At 35.0% G+C, this 14,295-nt stretch overlaps 1 protein-coding gene across 3 annotated transcripts in view; it reads right to left on the reverse strand.

Moving 5' to 3' along the window:
* The window catches only part of VWA8 (von Willebrand factor A domain containing 8), a 334,690-nt gene that overhangs the window by 267,912 nt on the left and 52,483 nt on the right, over positions 1–14,295 (reverse strand). For all 3 annotated transcript variants that reach the window (XM_029936673.1, XM_029936672.1, XM_029936671.1), the window contains 3 exons: positions 11,577–11,708; positions 9,428–9,562; positions 9,258–9,335 (listed from right to left, as the gene is read on the reverse strand). In XM_029936673.1, the coding sequence (XP_029792533.1) occupies positions 9,258–9,335; positions 9,428–9,562; positions 11,577–11,708 (345 nt within the window). The remainder of the gene's footprint in view (positions 1–9,257; positions 9,336–9,427; positions 9,563–11,576; positions 11,709–14,295) is intronic.

Raw genomic sequence — 14,295 nt, forward strand, 5'->3', positions numbered from 1 at the left:
AGTTCACACATGATGGGAGAGACAAATAGCTAAATTCCATCAATTCCAAAATACACACATTTTATATCCCTGAAATCAGGATGCACCTTCAATGGACAGAATCTTACAACTGCTGGCCAGCTAAATATTCTCTGACCAAGTCTGAACTTGGCTTTGTATATGTTTGTAGCAAAAATGGATAACTATAACCCATTTATGTTTTAGTCAAAAAATTAAAGACCACTTGGGTGAAGAATAGGAGTTGCAGCAATTGCCTTAAAACATTTCTGTCAACACCTTCTGTTAAAATCAAGAAAGTACCAGTATCGAAACCTAAACGGCTATTGGTAGCTTGGCAGAATATCCTGGAAACAACAGAAGGGCACTCTGCTGTTGACAAAGTGCACAGGATGCAGGGAGTGTATGTGAAAAGACATGAACATCCACAGCTGAACCAAAAAGAGTCATACTCTGAAGGTAAAAAGTTTCAGAAATGCTTCAACCATTTATCTCATTTGTATTTTCCTTTTTTCTGCATGCACAAGAGATAATCTAAATTAAATCTGAAAGAGTTCTTTCATTAAGAATAAAATAAAACTGCTGATAGTTTTATGTCATAATTTGATTTACTGCACTACTTTCTTAGTGAACACAAAATAATAGCATGTCTTATAACTGATGACTTCTTGGACTTAATTAAACACAGTAATTATTACAGGACCGAGCTATAAGTGCTATCCAAAAGGACATTTAAGGGCCAGTGAAACAAAGGAGTACATATCAAACTGAGGACTTAACAGAAAATGCAGAGATGGCAGCAGTGGAGCTAGGTTTTTTTTCTTTCAGGTTTTTTCTTTAATGTTTATTTATTTTTGAGAGAGAGAGAGGAGCAAGTGAGGGAGAGGCAAAGAAAGATGGAGACCCAGAATCCAAAGCAGGCTCCAAGTTATGAGCTGTCAGCACAGAGCCTGATGTAAGGCTTGAACTCACAAACTGTGAAGTCATGACCTGAGCCAAAGCTGGACCTGTAACTAAGTGAGCCACCCAGGAGCCCCAGGAGCTAAGTCTTGAAGAACAAGCAAACTGGTCCTCAGGAGACAGAGGTTCATAGAGCATGAATGGTGCAAGAAAGCATGGCCACCTCATACATTGAGTCATGCTGAGGAGACCACAAATCATTCTTTATGGCTGGAGTTTTAAGGTGAATGTTAGCTGTATGGGCTGAAGTCTCAAACCTGACTATGAGAGGCTTGGAGGGGCCAAAAAAAAAAAAAAGTCACTGTGCTAAGCAACAGAATTTTAATATCATCTTACAAACTACATGAAGTGATTCAAAGGCTAAAAGCAGGGGGGGAATTAGAAAGAACAAAATTCAGAGCTGGAAGGACGGATTGGGAAAAACCCAGGCTGGAAACAGGTGGAGAGACTAGGAGGCTTGATAAGTGAAGTGAGAAGGGCCGAGCGCAAGAAGTAAAGCTACTGTAGCAGGAACATAGAGAAGTACTCACATAAACACCAATAAAAATGTGTTAAGGTTCTCAGCAATTGAAAAGAACAAACTACTGATACATGCAACAATGTGGATGAATCTCAAATGCATTATGTAAGTGAAAAAAACCAGACTCCAAAGGCTGTTTAAATCCATTTATTTATACACCATTCTGGAAAAGGCAAAATAGGGATAGAAAACAGATCAGTCGTTGCCAGTGGCAGGGAGGGGGTGACTACAAAAAGGCACAAGGGAATTTTCTGAGCTGATGGAAATGTCCTATTATCCCAATTCTGGTAGTGGTTAAACAACTGAATGTGTTTGTCAAAATGGACTGAATTTTACTACATGTGAATTATACATCAATGAAAACAAGAAAAGAAAAGAATAACAGGCACCTGGGTGACTCAGTTGGTTAAGCATCAGACCTTGATTTAGGCTCAGCTCATGATCTCACAGTTCATGGGATCAAGCTCCACATTGGGCTCAGTGTTGACGGTGAAGTGCCTGCTTGGGATTTTCTCTCTCCTTCTCTCTCTGCCCCTCCCCAGCAATGGGCTCTCTCTCTCTCTCAAAATAAATACATAAATAAACACTTTAAAAAATGTGATAAGGTAGATCACAGCCACACTCATTCATTCACATATTGCCAACGTCTGCTTTTCCATTACAATAGTACAGTCAGGTTGTTTCAATATGATCCACATACTCCACAAAGACCAAAATATTTATGATCCAGCCCTTTAAAAAAAAAGTTTACCAACTCTGTTACAGAGTATTATCAGTCATTTGTTTGGTTCTCATTTAAAAAAAAAAAAAAGAACCCTTAAGGAAGACAATAACAGAATGTGCATAAACACTCTATTCAAACTAACTGGAGGATGGAAATCAGTTGTTTTCTAAATAGATCCTGAATTAAATCTCCAAAAAGAAAGAGTATATATTCAGGTCTAAATAATAGCCACCGATTTTTTTTTTTTTAACAAATGTTCACAAAACCCTCGTGTTATAATCCCCACATCTTCCAACTCAACCTGTTTAAATTATAATTTGTTGGATATTTTTCCTTTTTATTTCTTTTTAAGTTTATTTATTTATTTTTGAGAGAGACAGAGAGAGTGAATGGGGAAGGGACAGAGAGAGAGAGGAAGACAGAATCCCAACCAGGCTCTGCACTGTCAGCGCAGAAGCAGATGCAGGACTCAGTCTCACAAACTGTGAGATCATGACCTGAGCCAAAGTCAAGAGTTGAACACTTTACTGACTGAGCTACCCAGGAGCCCCAATATTTTTTTCTTGATCAAGTGACATAAGACTGGCTTTTATTTAAGTAATTAGCTACACTCTCTAAAACTGCTTCTTTATATAACTTCTACATGAAAGAAATAGCTTTCCCATGTATTTGAAGTGTGCAGTGTGCATTCAAATAATTAGAGACGTTATCACTTCTCCTTTTAAGCTACAAAATATGGATAACAAAGCTTGTGGCATTTTTACATAAAAATCAAGCACAGGTACTACATGAAATTTTTTAAAATGTGGTAAAAAAAATTATGCCAACTGCCAAAAATGATTTTGATAAATATGAGTTTACTCATTTCATTATTAATTTTTAAAAGAAATTTAATAGTGTTAGTATGCATAGGCAATAATCACAACACTGATTTTAAAATGAGTTGAGCGTAAACTTGAATAACCTTTTCCAATAATGGTGATTCTTTACAGAGTCATCTATACTCTCTTGGTTCTAATAAAGTATATTTGTGAAGCAACTTGGAGTAAGGTTGTAGTTTGTGGCTTTATAATTTAATTTGTAAAATTCTCTGTGTGTGCAAATGTCAGATGCTTATCAGCACCCTGATGAAATTTACTGAGGTAACTATTCCATATAATGTGTAATATTTATAATTTTACAATTATAAACAACAGTATAATGCATTATATCTTATCTATGAAATTACTACAAAGAACATTATGGTTATTGGTCCCTCTAGCATGACTCTGATATTATAGGCAAGAAATATGAAATCATATTTAAATATGAAATCACATTAAAAGGGACATTTTATTCTACTAACTTTTAAAATTTTATAATTTCCCTAAATTTTATACTTTGATGAACTACAACAAATATTAAAGCACATTCTACACAAAGGAGGTAGGAAACAAGGCAACATCATTATTAAGAAGAAACTCAAGAAGACAAGAAACAGGAGCCTTGTAAGCCTGGGACTTGAAAAGAATTGCTCAAGTCAACAATTTTATAGTTCTTACATGATGATGACATGCATTGTTCTTTGAAAATAATTTATAAGAAAGTTAAAAGAGCTGACACAAGTAATTTCTTAGAGTATAGCAAATTACTAAATTCTTAGCTTTATGAAGGCTAGTCTATGTTGGAAAAGAAAAAAAAGACAAAGGAGACAGGAAGGATCACAGATTGTGGCAAAATAAAAAATCAAGGAAACAAGATGAAAGCCTCCAAGGCTGAATATTAACCATTTAAATAAATATACCTATCTTAACATCTTGATGAGAGAAAAGTACAAAGTCAAGGCAAAGACAAGAAGCAAGTAAATAAATCCAAGACACAAAGAAGCGAAAAGAAAGGAGAAAGAATGAGAGAAATAAAGATATTTCTACTGTATCTGGATGAATAGGAAGAAGTAGAAATTGTAGATTAGGTGACAGATAGAGAAAAGAATTTGGTTTGAGGTTAGCTATAGGAAGAAAAACTTAACTAAAAAAATCAAAATGATTCTGACTTCAATATGTTTTAGATAATGATTATTTTCATTACAAGTCCCATGAACTTATTTGTTCTTAAATTTCATATTGGAGCTGACTTTTATACTACTAATACTTTAACAAAAGAAAGATAGTTCAGATCTAATGCTGTTTATGATGGTGTGGAAAGAAATCTGGATACATGCCCTTATCTGGTTGTGAAGGAAAAGAATAATAACTTGGATTTCTTCAATACTATGAAATCACTGGCTTCAACACTAAAAAAAAAATAACCAGTTAAAAGAATCTAACCTGGCAGAGAAGGACAGATACCATATGTTTGCACTCATAAGTCTAACAGGAGAAACCTAACAGAGGACCATAGGGAGGGGAAGGGGGAAAGAGAGTTGGGGGAGAGAGGGACACAAATCATGAGAAACTATTGAATACTGAAAAGGAACGGAGGGCTGAAGTGGGAGGGAGAGGGGGAAAGGGGGTGATGGTCATGGAGCGGGGGGGGCACTTGTGGGGAGAAGCACTGGGTGTTACATGGAAGGCAATTTGACAATAAACTATTATTTAAAAAAAAAAAAAAAAAGAATCTGACCTAACACTTGAGCCAAGTGATTTAAGCTTTTTATGATCTATTATAAAACTTACTTTACATACTGCCACAAATCTGTGTTAAGGCTCTGTTTTTCTTTTTCTTCATATTAAATCCAGTTCTAAAAATAGTCAAGTCTAAAAATAAAGCAAAACTCACAGATTAAGTGTAGCTTTATACACATACAAATAACAGGGAAATCTCCACATCTTCTAGGAAAACAGTCGTTGGGTTACTTATTCCCACTAAATTCTCTATGTTGGGTCAAACCTCCAGAATTTTTTTCATTAATATGGACTATATTATTATACAACCGGAACCTGTCTTGAACTCTATTAAATTAGCTCCTCTGTACCAGAGGGATCAATGAGCTCTACTAATAAATATGAAAGTGTGAACAAAGAGCCTTCTATTTGATCTCAGGAGCTTGGTTTCTATCAGGAAAACCAACTGATTAACAGTTTACAAAATCTGCAAATGTCAATACAGTGCCTAATTTATTCTTTGATCCAGTTCATGGAGACGGACTCACTTACTTTTTTACATTTCTCTATCCCTTTCTGAAGTCTATGCTTTCAGAAATCACTTTTCTTCTATAAAGTCTCCTATAAAGACTAATGAGCAGAAAAGCAAAATTGGAAAAGGAGCTTCAGAATATATGATTAATTTGCGTATCTCTGTGCCAGTTTTCCCAATCCTTAATGGTATCATCTTCCTACCTTTATCCATAAATCAACAAACTGAGCAAGAAAGTAAAACAAAACAAAACAAAAAACCCATTAAAATAGTATGTTTGTTAATTTGCTGTCATTCTCCAATAATATATTAAGAAGTCTATTCTCAGCCTCTTAAACAAATTCTTTCATCTGTACAGATAACATTTTCAATGGCAGGATACTTTGGGTACTTTTCCAGTGGATCTAAATTGATGGATATATATACTCTCTTGTTTGGTTCTTCTTTTAATGAAGAGCAGAATGAGGTGATCATCATTTTCACTGCTCAAGCATATAATTTTAGGATGACTACTAAATCACCATAAAGTGACTACAGACACCTGCAACAGTATTGTCTGGAAAAACTGATGAGGCATAAATTATTTCCAGGCTTCATTGGAATGAGTGTTTTTATTTTAACGTGAAGAAAATAATCATGTGTATAATTCTAGAAATAATACTACTAAGAAATTAAGTTAGAGTCACAAAGAAAAGAAATATTACCCTCAAAAGGTCTTCTTCATATGATTTCAAAGCAGTGGCACTGGGGAAATACATTGTGCTTGTATTTGTCCTTAACCCATACATTGATTATAAGATATTTATAGTAAAATTTATTTTAGAAATATATTGATAATTTGGGTGTCCGCCCCTCCCAATTACTTGGTAGAAAAGTATTTTCATTGGAAATTTTAAAAGTTGGTAGTTAACAGGTTGGTGAGACAATAACATGTCATCCTCAGATCACTTCTAACCCGCTAATGAAAGGGTATGGACAGATGAAGGAGCATCTGCCTTCTGATCTCTGACAAAGACTCCCAGAAGCGTGATTCATAAGAGGGGAGGGCATTCTTCATGGCATCTGCCAGGAATTAAGTTTAAGATAAACTCTCTCTCTCAACTTCCTTAATTTTCTTTAAAAAGCCAGTAGACCTAGAATCAATTCATAAAAACTCATTTCAAAATGTATTTTCAGTGAGTTCCCAAGACTTGCTACCTCCTATAAAGTGGAGAAATTCATTTTCTTTTCCCTATACATTTATATCTAAAGACCAAGGATATCACTACTAATTTAATCTATTCACCTTAATTTTCTTAATTATTTCATAAATCATATGCTTCTTCACAGATTTCATGTAAACTCTGGCCAATTCAACCAACAGACACAAAGTATCTTAAAGCAGCATTGAAAGGAACCTTCTCAACAGAATCATTTGAAGTATGAGCTGTTAACATTTTCTATAATTCAAAGTCACAATAAGTAACAGTTTAAATGTTATTTTTCAAAAATAAAAACATTTTTAATGTAAGTATATTTAGTGTCAGTAATAATAAAAGAAGTTTGACTTAAAAAATTAACTAAAAAGGCAAACTACAACCTAAAATGTAAGTAAATAATATTGCATCCACTCCCAAAATTGTTCAAAAATAAAAATGGAAATTCTGCTGTAAGTAAAAAGATACTATAATCACTATAATCAAAGACTAACATATAGAATCAATAAATTCGCAGAATAAAAATGTCTTAGGAGATATCATTACAAATATATCAGAGAAAAAATACTCAGGAATAAATTTAACCAAGAAGATAAAAGACCTGTACACTGAAAACTATAAAACTCTGCTGAAAGAAATTATTGAAGACAAATATATGAGAAGACATTCATGTTCACAAATTGAAAGACTTAATATTAAGATGACAATATTACCCAAAGGGATCTACATTTTCTGTGCAATACCTATAAAAACCTCAACAGCATTTTTTTTCATACATAGAAAAACCTAATCTAAGATTCATATAGAATCTGAAAGGACGCTGAATATCCAAAACAATCCTGGAAAAGAAAACAAAGTTGGTCTCACACTTCCTTATTTCAAAACTTACTACAAAGCTATAGAAATCCAAATAGTGTGATAATGACATAAGGACAGACAGAGCAATGAAATAGAAGAGAAAGCTCAGAATAAACCCTCACATAATACAGTCAATTGGTTTTTGACAAGGATGCTAAGACCATCCTATGAGGAAAAGACTGTCTTTTCAACAAATGGTGCTAGGAAAACTGGATATCCACATGCAAATGATTTGAAGTTGGACTCTTACTTTTCACCATATACAAAAATTAATTCACAATGGAACAAAGACCTAAATGAGAGATCTAAAACCATAACACTCTTGGAAGAAAACAGAGAAAGTTCATAATATTGGACTTAGCAATGACTGATTGTATATAACATCAAAAGTATAGGCAACAATAACAAAAAGATAAATTAGACTTCATCAAAATTCAAAACTTTTGTGCATCAATGGATAGTATAAAGAGAGTAAAAAGATAACCTACAGAACGGGGGGAAATATTTCTAAATCATAACTGAAAATGGGCTAATAGCCAGAATATATAAAGACATCCTGCAACTCAACAACAAAAAGACAAACCCAATTGAAACACAAGCAAGGAACTTGAATAGGCATTTCTCTAAATAAGACATACAAATGGTCAATATGTACATGAGAAGATGCTCAATATCATTATAGTCATTAGGGAAATGCAGACCAAAACTACAATGAGTTACCACTTCACGCACTGCTGGTGGAAATGTAAATTGGTGTCAGTGCTACAGAAAGCAGTATAATAGCTCCTCAAAAAAATTAAACATAGAATTACAATATGGTTCAGTAATATCACTTCTAAATATAGATATAAGAATTGAAAGTAGGGACTCAAACAGATATTTATATACCAATGTTTATACAACTGCGTGTTCACCGATATTTGGATAAACAAAAGTTAGTACATCCATCCAACAGATTATTGAGCCATAAAAAGAAATGAAATTCCGATCTATGCTATAACATGAATGAACCTTGAAAACATCATGCTAAGTAAAATAGAGACAAAGTGACAAAAAGTGCTTGCATCTACTTAAATGAGGTACCTAGAATAGGCAAATTCATAGAAACAGAAAGTAATACAGAGGTTAACAAAGTCTGGGGTTGGGGGGGTGGGAAGTTATTATTTAAGGAATACAGAGTTTCTATCTGGAATATGAAATGTTCTAGAAATAAGCCAGACAAAGAAAGACAAATACCATATGATTTTATTTACACATGGAATCTAGAAAACAAAACAAACAAAAAGCAGAGACAGACCTATAAATCCAGAGAACAAACTGGTGGTTGCCAGGGGGAAGAAGAGAAGGCGACGGACAAGATAGGTCAAAAGAAATAAGAGATATAGGAAAGAAAAAAAAGTTCTGGAAATAGATAGTAGTGATGGTTACATAACATTGTGAATATACTTGATTCCAGTGAATTGTACACTTAGAAATGGTTAAAATGGTAAATTTCATTTTGTGTGTATTTTTCCACATACACACACACACACACACAAATCTATTCAGTGAATACGTAATTATCTCATACTGCTGCTAAAACCCACTTTGTTTAGATTTCCAAATTACTACTAAATGTGCTCTGTGTACATGTGCACATGCAGGTAAGTTGAATCTCTCCTGAAAAACAGACACAGATGCTGATATATTGTGTACATTAAATACCCTAAAATGTGCTTTCAAAAGTTCCAAGTAATTATAATTGTACTCCAATTTCATTTTTATTTCAGTTATTTATGTACACCAAAATTAACAGGTCATACATAATTCAAAGAAGAATATCCGTAAATTCTATTGATGGTCCAAACATATATTTTTATAGTCCAAGAACTAAAAATGAACATCATACCTGGTAGAGCATGATGGGCTCTATGTTGTATCCTAAGTTATCTGCAAAGTTCTTAGCGATGACGGTCTTTCCACAACCCTACAAATGGAAGCACAATCATTCAAGGGATAAGTCAAAACAACCAAAAGTCAGGAAACAGAAATCTGCAGTGAGACTGCTACTATTCTTACTTTTCCTCCAATTAAACATATGTCCTTAACCATGTGTGACTGCATCATCTCAGCCAGTAGTTGTTTATGGCTTAAAGTTTGTACAAAATGGTCTGCTGCACAAGGTTGACTTATTGGTCTGGTCCCAGCTGGCACCTATAATTAAAGAGAAGTAAATATAATATGCATATGTGTTTCTCAAAACATTAGTAAATGAAAGAACATAACTGCCATTTATTTTTTTAATGTTTTTTTATTTATATTTGAGAGACAGAGACAGCACGAGCAGGGGAGGGTCAGAGAGTGAGGGAGACACAGAATCCAAAGCAGGCTCTGAGCTAGCTGTCAGCACAGAGCCAGATGCGGGGCTTGAACCCTCGAACCATGAGATCATGACCTGAGCAGAAGCCAGACGCTTAACCGACTGACCCACCCAGGCACCCCCATAACTGCCATTTAGAAGCCCCTAATAATCCCTTGCTCAATTCAATTCTGTACTGGTTTTGATATTTCAATAGAGCAACTATTTTCTTATCCACAGATCTGATTATCATTATCATCAACCCTCCAAATCAATCATCCCTCTAAAATTAAATCCCTGTGCTGTCAGACATTTTCATAAGAATCATGTCATTTGAGGGTTATTTATAACTTATAATAACAATGTCAGTAGTTGAAAATGAAGTTTTTTTGTCCAAATTCCAGTGCTAAGCACAGAATTTCAAGTCAGTCTACTGGGACTCTGCAAAATCACCAATGACATCCTGATTTCTAAAATCCATGTCCACAATTCCTTTTCCACTCTTAGTTTACCACTCAGAATCATCTGGTCTTAAAATTTCCCCTCTCATCCTTCACACCTACTTCTTTTATTTCCTATCCTCTCACCATTTGTCTCCTAGGGACTCCACTAGATTTCCATGTTCTGCGTCAGACTTGGGACCCACCATACAGTACAACAACAGGAGCCCTACAGAATTATAAGTTTGGAAGTGACAAGATCAGATTTTCATTTATAAAAGATCATCATGGTGGTGGAAAGAACTGGAGGCAATGAAGTCAGAAAGCCATTAGCAAAGAGAAGCAAACAATGAAAGCTTGCTCATACTTAATGCCTTTGGACATGTCTGAAGTGTCCTATCACCTTTCCACTCCTGAGCCACTGAAAAACTCCTATGTCATACCTGAGGACAGCTCACTCTGTATCTCCACAGCCATTCCAATGCAGTCCTTACTTATCTGCCTCTATTTAGACCATCACTTAGTGAGGTCATTCAACTGAAGGAGACAGAAGAGTGTAGTAGAAAGTCATCCTGACTAGAAGTTTCATCTGTGACTTTTCTTAGCTGATAACCATGAATGAATCGATTACCCTCTTTACATCTGCTTTCCAACCTATAAAATGGAGATCATAAAACTTGCCTCCAGGGTTATTGGAGAATTTAATGGCATAATATATTTGTGGTATATTTATCAAGAGACGAATATAGTAACTAATAAACAGTAGGCACTAATAATTTTTAATGCAGAGCCTGGCTCATCGTAGACATTAATCAATGTTCAGTTTGATAAATGAATAAATGCAGCAACATTATTAAGTATTAATAAGATCACATCAGAGCACATAAAAAGGCTACATAATTATAGTGTGCTATGGCACATAAGAAGGCGAGCATTTTTCTTCCCACATTCACTCATTAGTTTTCCCATCCCCTCAGGGCTCTCAGGTTGGAAGGAAGGGAGGTAGAGCAAGCATATGGAGCTCTGTGACCAAATATCCTTCCACTTTCCTAAAACCTCTCCAACTAGAACAGCTCCTCTTTTAACTGTTGCATGTAGCTAAGAAAGATTTTATTTGAAAAGAGTGTTCCACGGCTGCTTAAATATGTTTGAAAACACTATTTCTTATCAAGGATTCAGAAGACAAAATGTTTGATTCGGTACTTCACTTGATTTTCCCAGAGATCAACTTTAGTTTTTGATGAAAAGATACCTTACATTTCTCCTGAACTTTTCCAGTTTACATACATCCATGACTGTGGATACATGGATAGATATAGATACAGATATATAGATGTGACACTATAGAGCCAAAGAAGACTTAAAAGGAGATCATAAATGGGCAGAACAAAGCACATCTCAGAAAGTCTATATAAACTTTATCCCTTACCTGAATGGTCACCTCTTTTCCTGCAATCCGGACAGTCACAGACGCTTGGGGGGAATGGCTTTCAATGAGCCTTTCCACTCTCACCACCTCTTTAGGAAGCACAGAGCTTTCTGAATCTTGGAGTTCAAAACGCTGCAAAATTATAAGAAAATCATGTAACTTACTTTTTATTTTAGTATTAATGTTGGATATCTGGAAGATTCATCTTAATTAGAAATGAAACTCACTCTATATTATAGAAATAGAGGCAAAAAATTAATGAGAAATTTTTCCTATTTTTACAAAAGTCATTCTACTTAATCCAATTATTAAAGGTGATATGCAAATAGTCCCTAAGATTTACTCAGTGACAAGTAATGAAGTCACTTAATTCCTGAACTGGTAAAAGTTCACAGCCTCCATTTCTTGTTAATCAAAGGTTCCAGTTTCTTGGAAAGGATGATGAGACTCTTGACAATGTGTTAAAGTTAAATAAGACTTATTTTGGTTGACTTCTTAAATCAATTGATGTTACTGTTGCCTGAAATTCATGACACCAAACTTCCTGGACACCATTCCGCTGTTTGCTTGTGTGATTAGCCTGATTACAATATATCATAACAATCAGTCTTCCACAGTATCTGGCACAGTGCCTTCTGTGGTGTAGTTTTCAGTATTTGTCAAACTGGATGTAAAGGCTAAGACCAGCAAGACTTTACTGGATGTAAAAGTTAACATCTTTCTCCATACAGAACAATTGTCAATCTCCTAACGCTTGGTTACACCCCTCGCACCAGCTGGTTATACAAAAAATGCACACAAAGAACACAAACAAGTATATGGAAATGAGAATATTAATTGAAAATTAATTAAATCCTATGCCCTAGAATAGCAGCATGTTCAATATGAAAAGGTTAATTCATTTTCAGTATGAAGAGGCAGAAACTAACCTGTCGAAATTCTACCACAGTTTTAGAACATTATCACTATTGTGAAAGAGTTGAACCTCAATGTAGAAACAGATCACTTTCAACATTCAACAGAATGCCACAACTCCAGAAAATAGATTTTGGGGAAGAAAATTATTTTCAACCTCAACGTTCTAAGCATAGCAAAGCAATTCAAGTCTTTTTGGTGTCCTAAGTACTTAAGACTTACTCCTTTCCTCAAACCTAAGAAAAATTGTCCATTTGTGCTACCATTAAAAAATATGTTTTATATATTATGCATTTTATACACACAAATTCCCATAGTATCATATTTGGTAGGCGCTGCTTCCATGTTGTAGACAAATAACAATTACTGACATTTTAATTTCATGCAAAAAAAAAGCGACGCTGTAGTTTAAGGGAGGCTCAACAGGAGAGGACTAAGGCCTTAGCCATGTAATTAAATTCGTTAGAATTTAGAATCCAGGGTCATTAAATTCTAAGAAAATAAATATCTTAGCTTAAAGGTATGTTTATAACCCCAGCTATAATAATGTCAGCCTAACTTGATATAGGATTGATTGCAGAACAATTATATTCCAGAAATGAACACTAATGCCTCGAACCTCTTGCTATAACTGGTTATGTCATAAATAATTCAAGCTAAAATATTTCAGTAGAATCAAAATAGTAGGCTAGAAGACCCTAAGAATACCCTAAGTAAAAGAACTCAATTTGCAAGATGAATTATCATCTGCTGGCCTGGGAAATTTAAAGGACTGTTAATCAAAATCGTAACTGAAGAATAAAATACATATATAATTCTCTCAGACTATATGTTACCAAGAAGTAGAAAATCAAAGTTTATTCGCCTGACCATTTTACATTAATAGGTAGTTCCTATTGATTCTTGAATATCAATTAAGCAATTAAATGAACAATACTAATGTATTTTTATATACTTTCATTGGGATTATATCATTAGAACCATGAAATATAATTTAATAAAAGGAAATGTTAATTACAAGTTGACCTGCAAGGCCTCCATATTCACCCTCATTATTCTCAATCCTGTCCCTCCAAGTTATTCATTTTCTTCATATCTTTCTCTAGGCTCTGGAGAACTAAAAAAGAAATTCTCTGTACCATATTTCCTGGATACCAAAAAAGTAGGTAGCCCAAGTCTTTGCTGGGCTCTCTTTCCTTTTTTTTTTTTAAATTTTTTTCCCATAATATTTTATTGTCAAATTGTTTTCCATACAACACCCAGTGCTCTTCCCCATAAGTGCCCTCCACCATCACCACCACCTCTTTTCCCCCCTCCCTCTTCCCCTTCAACTCTCAGTTCGTTTTCAGTATTCAATTGTCTCTCAAGTTTTGCATCCCTCTCTCTCCCCAACTCTCTTTCCCTCTTCCCCTCCCCCTGGTCCTCCATTAGGTTTCTCCCATTTTCCTGTTAGACCTATGAGTGCAAACATATGGTTTCTGTCCTTCTCTGCCTGGCTTATTTCGCTTAGCATGACACCCTCAAGGTCCAGCCACTGTCCTACAAATGGCCATATGTCATTCCATGTGCTCCTATGCATCAGCATTTCTGTATCTCTTGGGTAAATCCCTAGCAGGGCTATTGCTGGGTCATAAGGGAGTGCTATAGATAGTTTTTTGAGGAACCTCCACACTGTTTTCCAGAGTGGCTGCACCAGTTTACGTTCCCACCAGCAGTGTAGGAGGGTGCCCGTCTCTCCACACCCTCGCCAGCATCTATAGTCTCTTGATTTGTTCATTTTAGCCACTCTGACTGGCGTGAGGTG

The sequence above is a fragment of the Suricata suricatta genome, chromosome 4 (genome assembly GCF_006229205.1).
Source record: "Suricata suricatta isolate VVHF042 chromosome 4, meerkat_22Aug2017_6uvM2_HiC, whole genome shotgun sequence".
NCBI lineage: Eukaryota > Metazoa > Chordata > Mammalia > Carnivora > Herpestidae > Suricata > Suricata suricatta.